Source organism: Brassica napus, chromosome A8 (assembly GCF_020379485.1).
Source record: "Brassica napus cultivar Da-Ae chromosome A8, Da-Ae, whole genome shotgun sequence".
Lineage (NCBI taxonomy): Eukaryota > Viridiplantae > Streptophyta > Magnoliopsida > Brassicales > Brassicaceae > Brassica > Brassica napus.
Genome location: NC_063441.1, coordinates 13,551,216 through 13,564,942, shown reverse-complemented (window position 1 = coordinate 13,564,942; position 13,727 = coordinate 13,551,216). Strand labels below are relative to the sequence as shown.

General features: G+C 34.8%; 1 protein-coding gene across 1 annotated transcript; it reads right to left on the bottom strand.

Annotated features, from left to right (window-relative positions):
• Positions 1-1,394: 1,394 nt before the first annotated feature.
• Positions 1,395-2,516, bottom strand: LOC106358945 (hyphally regulated cell wall protein 1). Its single transcript, XM_048738858.1, has one exon. It carries the CDS (start codon positions 2,318-2,320, stop codon positions 1,535-1,537), a length of 786 nt encoding a protein of 261 aa, XP_048594815.1. The 5' UTR covers positions 2,321-2,516; the 3' UTR covers positions 1,395-1,534.
• Positions 2,517-13,727: the final 11,211 nt, after the last annotated feature.

Genomic DNA, 13,727 nt, shown 5'->3' with positions numbered 1-13,727 from the left:
AGGATTGGCTTCAAAAGATTTTTTATTAGTCGATATGTAATTATATATTTTCGTTGATCCTCTTTTGTATGTGTATTAATATTAGAATTAGATTTTGACCCGCACAATGTTTGTTTTCACTTTTCTATACATAAATTATTGTTTTAGAACATAAGTCGTATATATTTTTAATGTTAATCATATACTTAAATGTTTATATAACTATTTCAAATACAATAATTTTATAATTTACATGTTATAATTAATCAATTGGTTAAAATCGTATGTATTTGTCACTTCTTATTATATATTTATCTTATTGTATTTGCATTTAGTTATTAAAAAAATTAATATATTCATGAGAAAACATATTTGAAAATTATTTTGTATTTAATTTATGCTAAATTTTGATCCGTCTTTCGAAGCTGGATTTATTTTTACCAATATTTTTATGGTTATTCATTTTAGATAATATATTATTGTATATACAAAAGTATAAGATGTGTTAATTTGTAGACATGTATTATATAGTTTGCTAATTTAAATTGTTCTATCATCATATCTTATTTTTAAAATAAATAATTTATATTTATGAAAATAAAAAATTTAAATTTATCAATTGAATATACTTTTATCATATTTATTTAAGTATAATAATTGTATTTGAACATAATCATGACTATAAAGTACATAAAATATGATAAAATTTATGTATTTTTCATTTTATAAACGATAACTTAAAATACATTAAGTTATTGTTAAAATATTTATACACAAATTTATTAGAATTTTTAAAATATAATATATAAATATATATTATATTTAAAATGAAAATATATTATGATTAAAAAAAGTTACAAAGATTTTATATTATTAGCTTTAAAGAAAGACATGTTATCTTTTATACATGTATTATATAGTTTTCTAATGTTAGCCCATCTTACCAATGTATTAGATTTTATTTCTCAACATAAATATTTTATACCTACGAAAATAAAATATATAAATATATAAATTTATAAATTTAATACAATTTTATTATATTTAGCTCAATATAATAATTTTCTTTTAATATGATTGATTATGATTATATAATAGATAAAATATTATAGAATTTTTTATTTTTCATTTTATAAACGATAACTGAATATATTAATGTATAATAATATTTCAAAATAATTTCAAAATTAGTGAAAATATTTAAATATAATTTCGAAAATGAAGATCTTGTAAAAATCCTTTAAAACAGATTTTTTAAAATTATAAATTAAAATTAAAAGATATTAAAAGATATTATGATTAAAGTATTTTAAAGATTTTATGTATTATAAGTCTTAGTAAAATATATTTAATAAGATTTCTAAGTGATGGTACAAATTAAAAAATCACACATGAAAAAAGTCATGATTTCTATTTAAATATATAAGATAAATCATATTATCTCCAAATAAATTTGTAATAAATCAATCCATCATTTACTTGAAGCACAAGAAACAAAAGAAAAAAAAGGAAACTAAACAGAATCTAACAAGGAAACAAAGTAATGAAGTGATATTTAGGGTTTAGTGCGTGAAGAAGAGCGAGGAATCGGGGAGATAGAGAACTTCATGTTGTGGTTGCAGCCGTTGTGGTCTCCACTAGCGAAGAAGTAAGTCTCATGAGTCTTGCGGAGAAGCAACTTAAACCCTGATGATGAGCCTCCTCTCGCGACTAGCTTCTTGCCTCTGCTCACATCGCATCTCTGGTAGCTCTTCAAATCTGGAAGCAAGTAGACATCGTTCTTGTTGTTGTGCTTCATCTTGGATTGACTTTTATCGTTGTACTTGAAAGAAAGGACATCGTTGGTGTGGAAGGGTGCACGCTTTGAAGCCCATTCTTGGTAGTCGAATCCGTTCTTCCACACATTAACCTCAATCTTTCTTATAGCCGTGTGGTTTTTGTGTGAAGAGCCAATACTACTACCGCGTGTCTGGTTTGAACCAGAGCTGTGATTGTTGTGTGTAGAGACAGAGCCGTTCGAGTGGTTTGATGGGGCCGTGTGGTTGTGGTGGCTTTTATGTGTAGACCCGGTGCCACTTGAGCCAGAACTGCTACCCCAACCCCAGTTTGTGTCTGTTCCGTTCGAGCTCCATCCCCAACCCCAGCTTGAACCACCACCTGTGTTCGAGTTTGAACCTCCTGAACCTGAGCCAGAGTTATTGTCGGAGCCCCAACCCCATCCCCAGCTCGAACCGGATTGGCCAGAACCCCAGCTCCAGCTCCATGCATGAGCAGTCCCGGAAAAGACGTAAGAAGTGATGACGAGGACTAAGAGTAGCTTGCGTGCCTTAGAGAGACCCATAGCTTCTTCTTCTTCTTTGATTAAAAATATATTTGATTTCTCCTTGACGCTGTGTTTCTTTCTCGTTGTTTGCTTTTGTAAGCTATAGATAGTTGAGAGGTTCTCTATTTATAGAGACTATGATGAGCCTGCCCTAGCCACTGAGAGTCGGTTCCCAATAGAAGAAAGGAAATATAAAATTCGATTATCTTATCTCCAAAATTAATCATGAAAAGGATTTTTTTTAAAATCTTATGAAATATTGTCGTTCAAGAAAAAAACTTATGAAATATAAGATGTTATTTGTATTGTTTGGAAAAACGAACATAAAGGTATTTCCTTTTGTTTTTACACTTATATAACATCAACCTAGATTAAACAAGAACCTTGTGCCTCAAAATTTCAGTTCAGTATTGTATATGTCTAATGATCCTTTAGTTCAGCTTTATTATTCAAGTAGGACTTCCGTTAGTTCTAAAAGAACCGATGTTCAAGTTCTAAGAGAAAACAAAGCATATTTTAACAGTAACGGGAAGCAAAGGCTTCATTACTACTTCGTTGCATAAAACCTCTTAAACCTATAATTTTACTAATATGTAATCTGATATTCTCTCAGCCAAAGGACCGATGAGCTTTGTTATCTCCAAGAACCCCAATACGGTCTTTGCCGTAAAATATCTTTTTCAGCTTATTATAACCTTTTTGTTTCGTTGATCCTGGAGAACAACATTACTCATTTTAGCCACCAAAGTTAACTTAAGTAGGATACATACATGATTGTTATCGCAAAATCTGATGATCATTATGTTTTAAAATTATCACTAAATATCAAGTATCCACCAACTCATTCAGAGGATATTGACACGGCTAGAAGTCTGAAAAGCCTTAGTTGTTACTAGCCGTACAGATGCTTTAATGCTTGTAACACTTGCTTCTGCTCCATTTGGACTCCATATATCCCACAACTTGATCATTCTTTTTTTTCTCAACTTTTTTTTCGCAATTGTAATTTGTGTATGCAAGCAAAATACTAATTTGGTGACATATTTTTCCAATCCACAGATAATGCTGGAGTTATTGTCAACGGCAGAATTATTCGTAGTTAGTCAGCATAGCATAGTTCAGTAATCAAACTAATGTTCTTCTTTTTGACATCCTAAGATTTTCGGATCAATCTCTTATTCTGAAAATATGTTATGACATTCAAATATTTTAGTAATGCTATATAGTCTTCGATTCACTTGTCGTGTAAATCGTGTTGCAAGAAAATAACAGGATTTTTTGTTTGTTTGCAACAAACGGCTATTCTAAACATGAGGTGGTCTGAGTAACCAGACCGGAATAGAACAACCAATAAAACATAGAGATATGAGAAAAGAGCGAGCATTCCTAGCTAAAGAATCAACAATTTCATTCTGCGTTCTTGGCACGTAGGTGATTTTGAAATCCGAATAACACATCAGGATGATTTGAATGGCTTCCAGCTTCGTTGAAAAATTTGGCCATGCTTGGGGATCTTTTATCATCTCTATCAGGTCCTTACAGTATGTTCCAAAGTTCTGGCAGTTTGAATGTTGAAGCATGCTCTCCATTGTCCATTTCAACGCTTCCAGTTCCGAGTGTAATGATGTCTCCCGCCTTTTTAAGTTTCGTGTCCCCATAAGTTGGTCCCCGTGTTGTCCTTCCAAACTCATCCAATGCCGCTGAATTGACCTGTGGATGTCTATGAACCATCCACCATACACATATTATTCAAGCTTAAGGCTTGTGCTTCTTCAACAATTGGTGCATGTGGGGGAGTAGGTATAGATTCTTTAGCATTATATTAAGCCTTGCACTCACTCTCTACATACCTGACCAGTTCCAAAGGGATCCTATCTATCTCCCTAAATAGTTTATCATTCCTTGTCTTTCAGATGTACCAGATTATCCAGGAGTAAGGGTCTCTATCATCTTCCGGCCTCCTAATTGTATTCTTTTTTCAGAAAAGATAATCCATATTGGCGTACATACGTACTTGATAAGTTGATATAGGGAAAATTTGAGAACTTGACGGCGTTGATGATAGCTCCCATACTTGTAATGTTTGTGAACATTCAAAGATCGCGTGGATAACATTTTCATCTGGCTCTCCACATTTTGGACAGTAATTATCATACCGCATATTACAACGTATTAAGTTTTTTGTTACTGCTATCTGTCCTGAAATTAATTGCCATATAAGATAACGGATTTTCTGTGGTACAGTCACTTTTCCAAGCAAAGCAAAGGCTAAAAATAACAGGAATAAGATGACGAAAATAACAGGATAAAAATCACCAAACTTGCATTATAAATATTTTCAAGTTGGGCCGCATTTAGGTCAAGTCCAATTCTAAATTATATGACTTTTGTAAATTTTTAGATAGGAATAGATAGACTTCTAAATTATTTATGAAACAAAAATTATAAAAATTGTTAAGATATATGGGCCTTAAATTCTCAGATTCGAGCCTACTGCCTAAGTATCAAGAATCACAAGCATATGAGAATGAATGAGATCCGATGTGTACAGATTAGATTTTGAGTAATACATGGAGTCATGGATCATATGTTAGTTGTTAAATTCAAGAACATATAATTTTCTCTACAAATAAACTTTAGATTATTGTTAAAAAAATCTCTCGACTAATATCAAAATTAATTATTATAGATTGGTAAATAGTCTAACAACTTAACAAAAAACTTCTTAACGTATAGTATTATCAAAAATATATTTTTTTAGCAAAGATTTATTCTATTACAAAATACAAAAAATATTATTGGGCGGTTCGACAACCATATTGAATTATCTGAATTGTGAATTATTATCATTTTTATAACTTTATTAAATAACTAAAATTAATTAAAACCAGAAAATAAAATTAATTAATGAAAAAAAAAATTGAAATCTAGAGAGATTATGCAAAGTTCTGTTTTGAGATACTCTTCCATAATCTCTCATTTTTCTTTTTCCTACACAAATATGTAAGTTGGTAGAAACTTATCCACATCTCTGGGATAATATGTATTTTCTACTAATCTGCATAATTAATGATAAATTACACTTTGTCACTTTCTAAGACTAGAACATAGATTTTAAGATGTTAAAACATTGACGAATCTTTAACAAAACCATTGAACTAAATTTTTTTTTTTTTTTTTTGTCGTCAACTTTACAGACTCATATAGACTCTGTAAACCAAGCCGGAAGATATTGATCCATGTGAACGACGAAAGACGGCTGAATCCTAACACTGCGTGCTAGGCTATCCGCCTTTGTATTCTGCGCTCTTGGTACATGGACGATCTCTGATTGTAGGAAACTTGCTCTCAGACTTTTGATGTCTTCCAAATAACTTGCAAACGCTGGCCACTCTTCTGGTTCCGAAACCATCTTCACCAATTGAGAACAATCCGTTGCAAACGTAACCTGAGATTGACGTAAATTCCTCATACATTCCATAGCCCATAGTAGTGCTTCCATCTCCGCATGTAGAGGAGAAAGGCTAGCCCGAACATTCCTCGCCCCCAGCAACCCAGCGAAGCCTTCTAAAGTGCTGTGCCAACCCTGGCCGGAGAAAGTATCTTTCTCTTTCCAGGAACCATCTGTGAAACACCATCGTCCTGGATTTAACAGTGAAGACCTAATCTCTTCCTGTGGGACCATTCTCTGTTCATTCACTAGTTGGGCTTCAGCCCAAAGGGTTGATTCTGTTTCCGCCAATTTGAGCGTATCCCTAGGATCAATATCCAGATTACTAAAAACCTTACTATTCCTTCCTTTCCAGATATACCATAGTATCCATGCGAACTGATGATCATCTAACTGCGGAAAGACTCTCCAGAAAAGATGATCCATATTTGCAAAAAGGGATTGTGTGGGAAATGTAGTTGGATTTGATGGTATCTTTGAGAGAGCCCAAACCTGAAGTGCTGGAGGACATTCGAAAAACACATGATTTATCGATTCCTCCTCAGCTCCGCATCTTGTACAACATATATCGCCAGTTATCCCTCTCGCTTGTAAATTTTTCTTAACCGCTATACACCCTGTCACCAACTGCCAGAGAAAATGTTTAAGCTTTGGTGGACACCTGACTTTCCAGCAGAATGATTTCAAACCATCGACCGTAGGTCCAAAAAATGCTGGTGGTTTTGCTCTATCCGGGTAAACTCGTTCTACCTGATATCCCGATTTAACCGTGTATTTCCCAGTTGTTGTGAAATGCCATCCATCTTTGTCCTCCAACTGATATCTACTCAGTCGTATACTCTCGATAATTTTCACATCCTGTGGATCCACTAGAGCCTGAAGTGCCTGCGAGTTCCAAATTCCCAAAGTGGGGTCTATAAGAGAAGCCACTGTGAGGTCAGGGTAAAGATTGTGTTGGTTTTTATTTGCTGGTCTCGGGCGAGTGGTTGGGAGCCAAGGATCATTCCATACAGAGATAGAAGATCCTGATCCCACCCGTTTGATTAGTCCTTTGCTAACCAGAGATCTAGCTGATGTAATACTCCGCCATCCATATGACGGAGAGTATGAGCGAATCGGTTCCAGGGGTGAGGCATTCCTGAAATATCGACCTTTAAAAACTCGAGAAAATAAAGTATTTGGCTTCTCGATCAATCGCCAAAACTGTTTACCAAGCATCGCTGTATTGAAATCAGTGATGTCTTTAAAACCCAGTCCTCCTTCCTCCTTGCTAACACATACTTTATCCCAAGATTTCCAATGCATACCTCTCGTACTTCCCCCGGGGCTCCACCAAAATTGGGCTACCGCACCTGTCAGTTTCTTTACGGTTGCCTTAGGCAATCGATAGCAAGACATCACATGATTTGGTAATGCCGTAATCACCGATTTAATAATCACCTCTTTTCCTCCTTTTGTAAAGAACTTAAAAGTCCAACCATTAACCCGTTTGTTTAGTCTATCCTGCACAAAACTAAAAACCTGAACCTTTGAACCCCCAAGATTTTCTGGTAATCCTAGATAAGTTCCCATTCCTCCATGATTCTGAATGCCCAGGATGTCTCTCATTTCCTGTCTGTTGGACTCTTCAATTTTATGTCCAAATTGGATCGAAGACTTCTCAAAATTAATGAGTTGACCTGACACCATCTCATATTCCTTTAAGATTCTGAGAATAGTTTGACATTCCTCTCTCTGGGCTTTGCAAAAGAAAAGACTATCATCCGCAAACAGTAGATGTGAAATGGAAGGACATGCTCGAGCTACCTTCATTCCTGTCAATTGTTTCCCATCCTCCGCCTTTTTAATATTTGCAATCAAAGCCTCAGTGCACAAAATAAATAAATAAGGAGATAACGGATCTCCTTGCCGTAACCCTCTATTCGGAATAATAAGGCCTCTTGGTTGTCCATTTAGTAAAACCCGATATTGAACCGATGATATGCATTCCATCATTAATTTAATCCAATGAAGATCAAAACCCATCTTCTCTAGTAAAGCTTTAATAAAGTCCCATTCCACTCTATCATACGCTTTGCTCATATCCGTTTTAATTGCCATATATTTTCCTTGACATGATTTGTTAGTCCGTAATCCATGAAACATCTCCTGAGCTATAAGAATATTATCAGTTATCAACCTCCCTGCCACGAATGCCGATTGCGTTTCCGAAATAAGAGACGGCAGACAAAGTTTCAGCCGCTGGCACAGAACCTTCGAGATAATTTTATACCCGACATTACATAGACTAATGGGTCTCAATTCCGTCATCCTAGTAGGCCTCTCCGTCTTTGGGATCATACATATATTAGTAATATTTAACCGTGGATCCAAGTCCCCAGACACCAAAAAATTATTTACCATTGTTACCAAATCATTCTTAATGATATGCCAGGAATGCTGGAAAAAAAGAGCCGTCATACCATCCGGTCCTGGCGCCTTCTCTGGATGCATCATAAACAAAGCCTCTTTTACCTCACTCTCAGTCGCCACTCTCAACAATCGTTGATTCATCTGAGGAGTGATACCCGTTGTTACCTCTGAGAGAAAACTATCAAATCCTGTCGGCGAAGTGGTACTAAACAGCTCTTCAAAATAGTCAACAGCCACCTTTTCCACTCCAATATCTTCTGTAATCCAGTTCCCCGCAGCATCATGTAAGCCAACAATCCTATTCCGAACTCGTCGTTGCTTAGTTAAGGCATGATAGAACTTGGTATTTAGATCCCCCGAAGAGTACCACATATTCCTACTTTTCTGGTGCCAATAATCTTCTTCATCCTTATAAGCTTCTTGTAACTTTCTGGAGACCTCCACAATATCCTCCTGTGACCTAGCATTATCTGTCTGAACCTCCTCGAGGGCCTTTTGTAAATCGCTTATTTTCTCCTTGCCATAAGGTGGATTATTTTTCCGCCATTTTGCAATTTCATGTCGACAATTGCTAATTTTTGCTACTATATCATCCTCGCTACGAATCCTATCATCTGACCAACCCGTCGTAATGGATTCCAGAAGCCCCTCTTGCCCTACCCACCTCTTATCAAACCGAAATTGCCCTTTCCTTCTGTGAACTTTATCGTCTAGATACGCCACCACTGGTCGATGATCGGATGCCACCAAACCTAGATATTCTGTGTAAGAACAGGGAAATAGAGTATGCCACTCCTCATTTGCTAGAGCGCGATCTAACCGACACCTTACAGTCACAGCCCCTTTTCCTTTTCCTCTTCTCCCCTGCCACGACATTTTGTTCCCTCTAGCCGGAAATTCCAGAAGTCCAGTATTTCTTATCATGTTATTAAAAGGGATAAAAGAATCCGCACTTCTCAAAGCTCCTCCATCTTTTTCATGATTTCCCGTAATCTCGTTTAAATCACCAATAATAAACCAGGGCTCAGATCTTGCAATGCCATACCTAGTTAATCTTTCCCACACTTGTTCCCTCATTTGTTGAACCGGATCTCCATAAACAAATGTGAGAAACACCTTTTTCCCCAAAGCCACCGCCTCCACATCTATCATTCGATTACTTGAATAGAGTATATTAACTTGATACTCATTATTATAGAAAAGTGCTAGACCACCACTCCTTCCATTTGGTTCCACTGTAACCAGATTATCAAAACCCGAATGTAATTGAAATCTGTGTACAAAGTCATACTCCTGTTTGGTCTCTGATAAAAAAAGAAAATCTGGTTTATGTTTGTGCCATATCTCTCGCAGATAACTCATTGTCCATTTACTTCCCATTCCTCTACAGTTCCAACTTAGTGCTCTCATTAAAAAATATAAAAATACTCCCAAGAGTTAGCAAAATTGGGTTTAATGATACCCTGAAATCCCAACCACCAAAACACCATAACCCCATAAAACACCAAACTTTCACTCCACCCGTCACAATAAAACGGCTTCAATATAATAATGGTACGCCCTGTCCCTATTCCAATGATATACATTATTTCCAAATCCACCTCATCATCTAGTTTGAAACCAATAAACACCATGATAGAAAAAACAAACATATGAGACTTGTTCTTCACGTAAAGCAGAGAAGAATAATCTGTATACATTTCTAAATCATCTTCAATATCTATACCAAATATCAATTCCTTTATTTCCAAAGTAACCACTCTAATCTTCACCAAATAAACCATCTGCGACTGGTTTAAAGAGACCAGCCACAGGTCTCGAGTCGATACAACAAGAACGTTATGTTCTGTCGTGAGCCACTTCCCAAAACCAACAAAACACACAAGTGCCAAATCATTTATTTGTCTTTTAAGAACAATAACCAGCATAAATAATACCGCTTCGAGAATACCAACCCTCCTGTTATGATCACATACGCTCAACAAAATAAACCAAATCCAAAAACCAATACCAAAAATATTATTCCATACGTTCCAAAGACCAAACAAACCACATTTTAATAAATGCCCATTTAAAACCCAGACATACCAAATAAAACTTGAACTGCTCGTAGAGCTTATTGAACCAACAAAAAAACTGAAAGTAAAAAAAAACAAACAAACCCGTAATATAGCTGTCTTCAAAACACCCACAATCCATAAACAGTTAAGGCTTGGGTAGCTGTTTCGGGTGTGAGGTACCCTTTTCTTCCACTTGCTTAGCACCACCACCCCTGTGGAGGCTCTGTTTAGCTTGTACCCGTTTGCGAGGCTACATAAGCACTTGAGCAAACTTGGAGTTGTGTCCACCAGTAACTGAAAACAAAGGCTTGCGCAGCCCCGTTTTCTTCTCCGCCGCCGTTTCCCCCTTACCCTCAACAATGCCTCCAGTTCTATCTTCTTCGACAACTTCTGTTGTCCCCACCTGATCCATATCTGTTCCTTCTCCATCTGTAAGATATTTCCAGTTCGACCCCTTAATGATTGTGCTTGATCTTCTGGATTCCGCATCCACTCCGAGGATCTGAATGATAACCATATCCTAAAAAGCCCAATCGTATCTCCATTCCCAACCCCTTTCGATTGAAACTCTATCGAACTCGTTATTAGGTAATTGATTCGCAGATCTCCGCTGAGTTCCCCTAATTTCCCATCTCCATATGATTCTCCTCGAATCGTGAAATTCCTATGAGCACCCGGATCCCAATCTCGATCGAACATCCAAACCCTAATTTGAACTCGCCATCACCCGGATGTCTTTTTAAAACCATTGAACTAAATAAACTTCCACAATACAACATAATATATTTTATTCCTTTTCTTTTTTAAGCACAAGTATATAGTTTTCTTAACTAAAATTTTGGATTCATAATATTTAAAGAAAAAAAAAAAAAAAAAAAAAAAAAAAAAAAAAAAAAAATCAAAAGACGCAAATAATTTGAGTGCATTACCATTTAGGACACTTTTTTTCACTTTTTTGACAGGATAAGGCACATGTTGCTGGAGGGACACTTTTCTTCTAGAGAGAAGCTTCGTTAGGACGGAATTGCCCTTCGCTGAGTAATCTGAGGTGGAGAGCAAGATAGTGTGGATTTGTGTCTAGTTGGTGGGGACCCCATTTAGTTACGTTTGTGTTTCATAGTAGGAGTTATCAAGATTTGTTTATAGGTAAGTGGGACACATTACAACCATTAGATGTGATCTAATCCAACGGTGATGGACATCTAACCGATTTGAATTTCACAGCAATAGATTTTAAGCCATCAGATTGGAGAGGGGGGGGGGGAAACTAGATCGTAGGGTTGGATTTTATTTGAATTTTTTGAAATTACTATTATCAATTCCCCTCTATTTTTATGTGATTTATTTTGACATATTAAAGTATATCAATAAATAAATTGAACATAATAAATTATAACTTTTTGTTGTCAACATTTTAAGATCCATTTTAGTATATGTTAGAAATTTGAATATTAAAAACATATCATGACAAATCTTTTTTTTTTGTAGATTAAGTGTTTATGGACAAATAAAATGTGGATATATATATTGTGGATAGTGAAAAAAAATGACCACAGACATAATAAATGTATAAAAAAAATTCAGTATAGAAAATGGTCTTTTAAGCTATTAGATGTGCAACTTAAACTAGATTGTAGGATTATAATTTTTTAATTTTCTTATATTACTATTAACAATTTTCCTATATTTCTTTATGTGATTATTTTAACATATTAAAGTATATAAATGAGTAGATTAAATATAATAAATTATAACTTTTTCTTCTACATTTTAAAATCCGTTTTAATATATTTTAAAATTTTGAATATAAAAAATCATATCCACAAAAAAATTGTCCATTAAATGTTTGTGAACAAATAAAATGTGGATATATATATTGTGGATAAAAAAAATCATAGGGTTGGACATATATATTGTCCATTTTGTTGAAACTAGATCATAGGGTTGGATTTATTTGATTTTCTTGAAATTACTTTTATAAATAACCCTCTCTTTCTTTACGTGATTTATTTTGACATATTAAAGTATATCAATAAATAAATTAGATATAATAAATTATAACTTTTTGTTTTCAACATTTTAATATCCATTTTAGTATATTTTAGAAATTTGGATATGAAAAACTTATCATGACAAAATATTTTTTGTAGATTAAGTGTTTGTGGACAAAGAAAATATGGATATATAAAATGTGGACATATATGTTGTGGACATAAAACTCAGCAATGAAAGAAGAAGAAGATCCCAACCAAGATAAAAAGTTTTAGCATATTCAGCACACACTTGAACACATCGATCATAAGCTTCAGCTAACAAACTCAAACTCCCAGGACGAACAATATCTTGGGGTCAAGAAAGTTCAGGAGAAGTAGGTGTAAGCTGTGGACATGGACACAATTAATGTATATAAGAAAATGTGGACAAGGATTAATGTTGATTTGAGAAACGTGGTTTCATTACCAAGTAGATTGTAGTCTTTAGGTCCTTCACTTGCGTATAATCGAGCTCCTGCAAAACATTGAAACAACTAAACTGTGAATAGAGCTACTAGTAACCAAACACAAAGGAGTATTGACACGACATACAAACAATCAATTAAAATGCTAAACAAGTAATACTAGATCAAAAATGTCAGTCTTGTTAACTAATGTATGTCTAACTAAATCATTTTCCCAAAAAAAAAAAGATCGCTGGCTTCAAAAAAGAGCCAGAATAAATAAAAATCCCTCAGCTTTGAGCAGAGTTACACAAACATAATCCCTCAGCTTCAACTTCAATTAAAATTACAGAAACAAAATTGATGCATCGAAGAACCAACCTTTTGGATATGATAGAAAACAGAGTCTGCGATGAACATCTTCAACAGCTTTTACTTGTCGGAGAGTGGTTTGAGGAGCTTCAAATCGAAAGGTAACAGAGACGACAGCTTGATTCTGACAGTTATAAGCACTTTCGATCATTACTGCCAAAAATCTCTGGGGTTTCAATCATAACTGATAATTGGTTTCTGGGTTAGATTTGGTGAAGAAGGTGAAGATGAAGGAGACAATCGAGGGGGAGTGAAATCACTACTGTAGGGTTGTCAATTGTGGAAATCGTAAAAGACGATAGGATAATGTTTAATGAACATATATTTTGTTCGAAATTCGAAATTCAAACCATTAAATAATATTCAATAAATAAATCAAAATACTTTTAACCTTAGTTAGGATGTACAGTTAATTCATCCAGTTAGTGGTAGATAAGGTTGAGGGTATCTATGACATTGCACATGAAGAATGTGTGCCTCCAGCAAGGAGTGTCTTAATGTGTAATTTCAAAGACAAAATGTGTCCTAGAAGGTAAAAAATTCAAATAATTTCGCCTTGCCGAGCAAGGTCGTAGTAAGAAAATACAAATTTTATTTTATTTTTTCGAGGTAAGTATAACCTCTTTTCCCTTTTTATCTTTGCTACGAGGGTTCAGGCGTCTCCCATACACCATCATGGCTCAAGCAACTGCG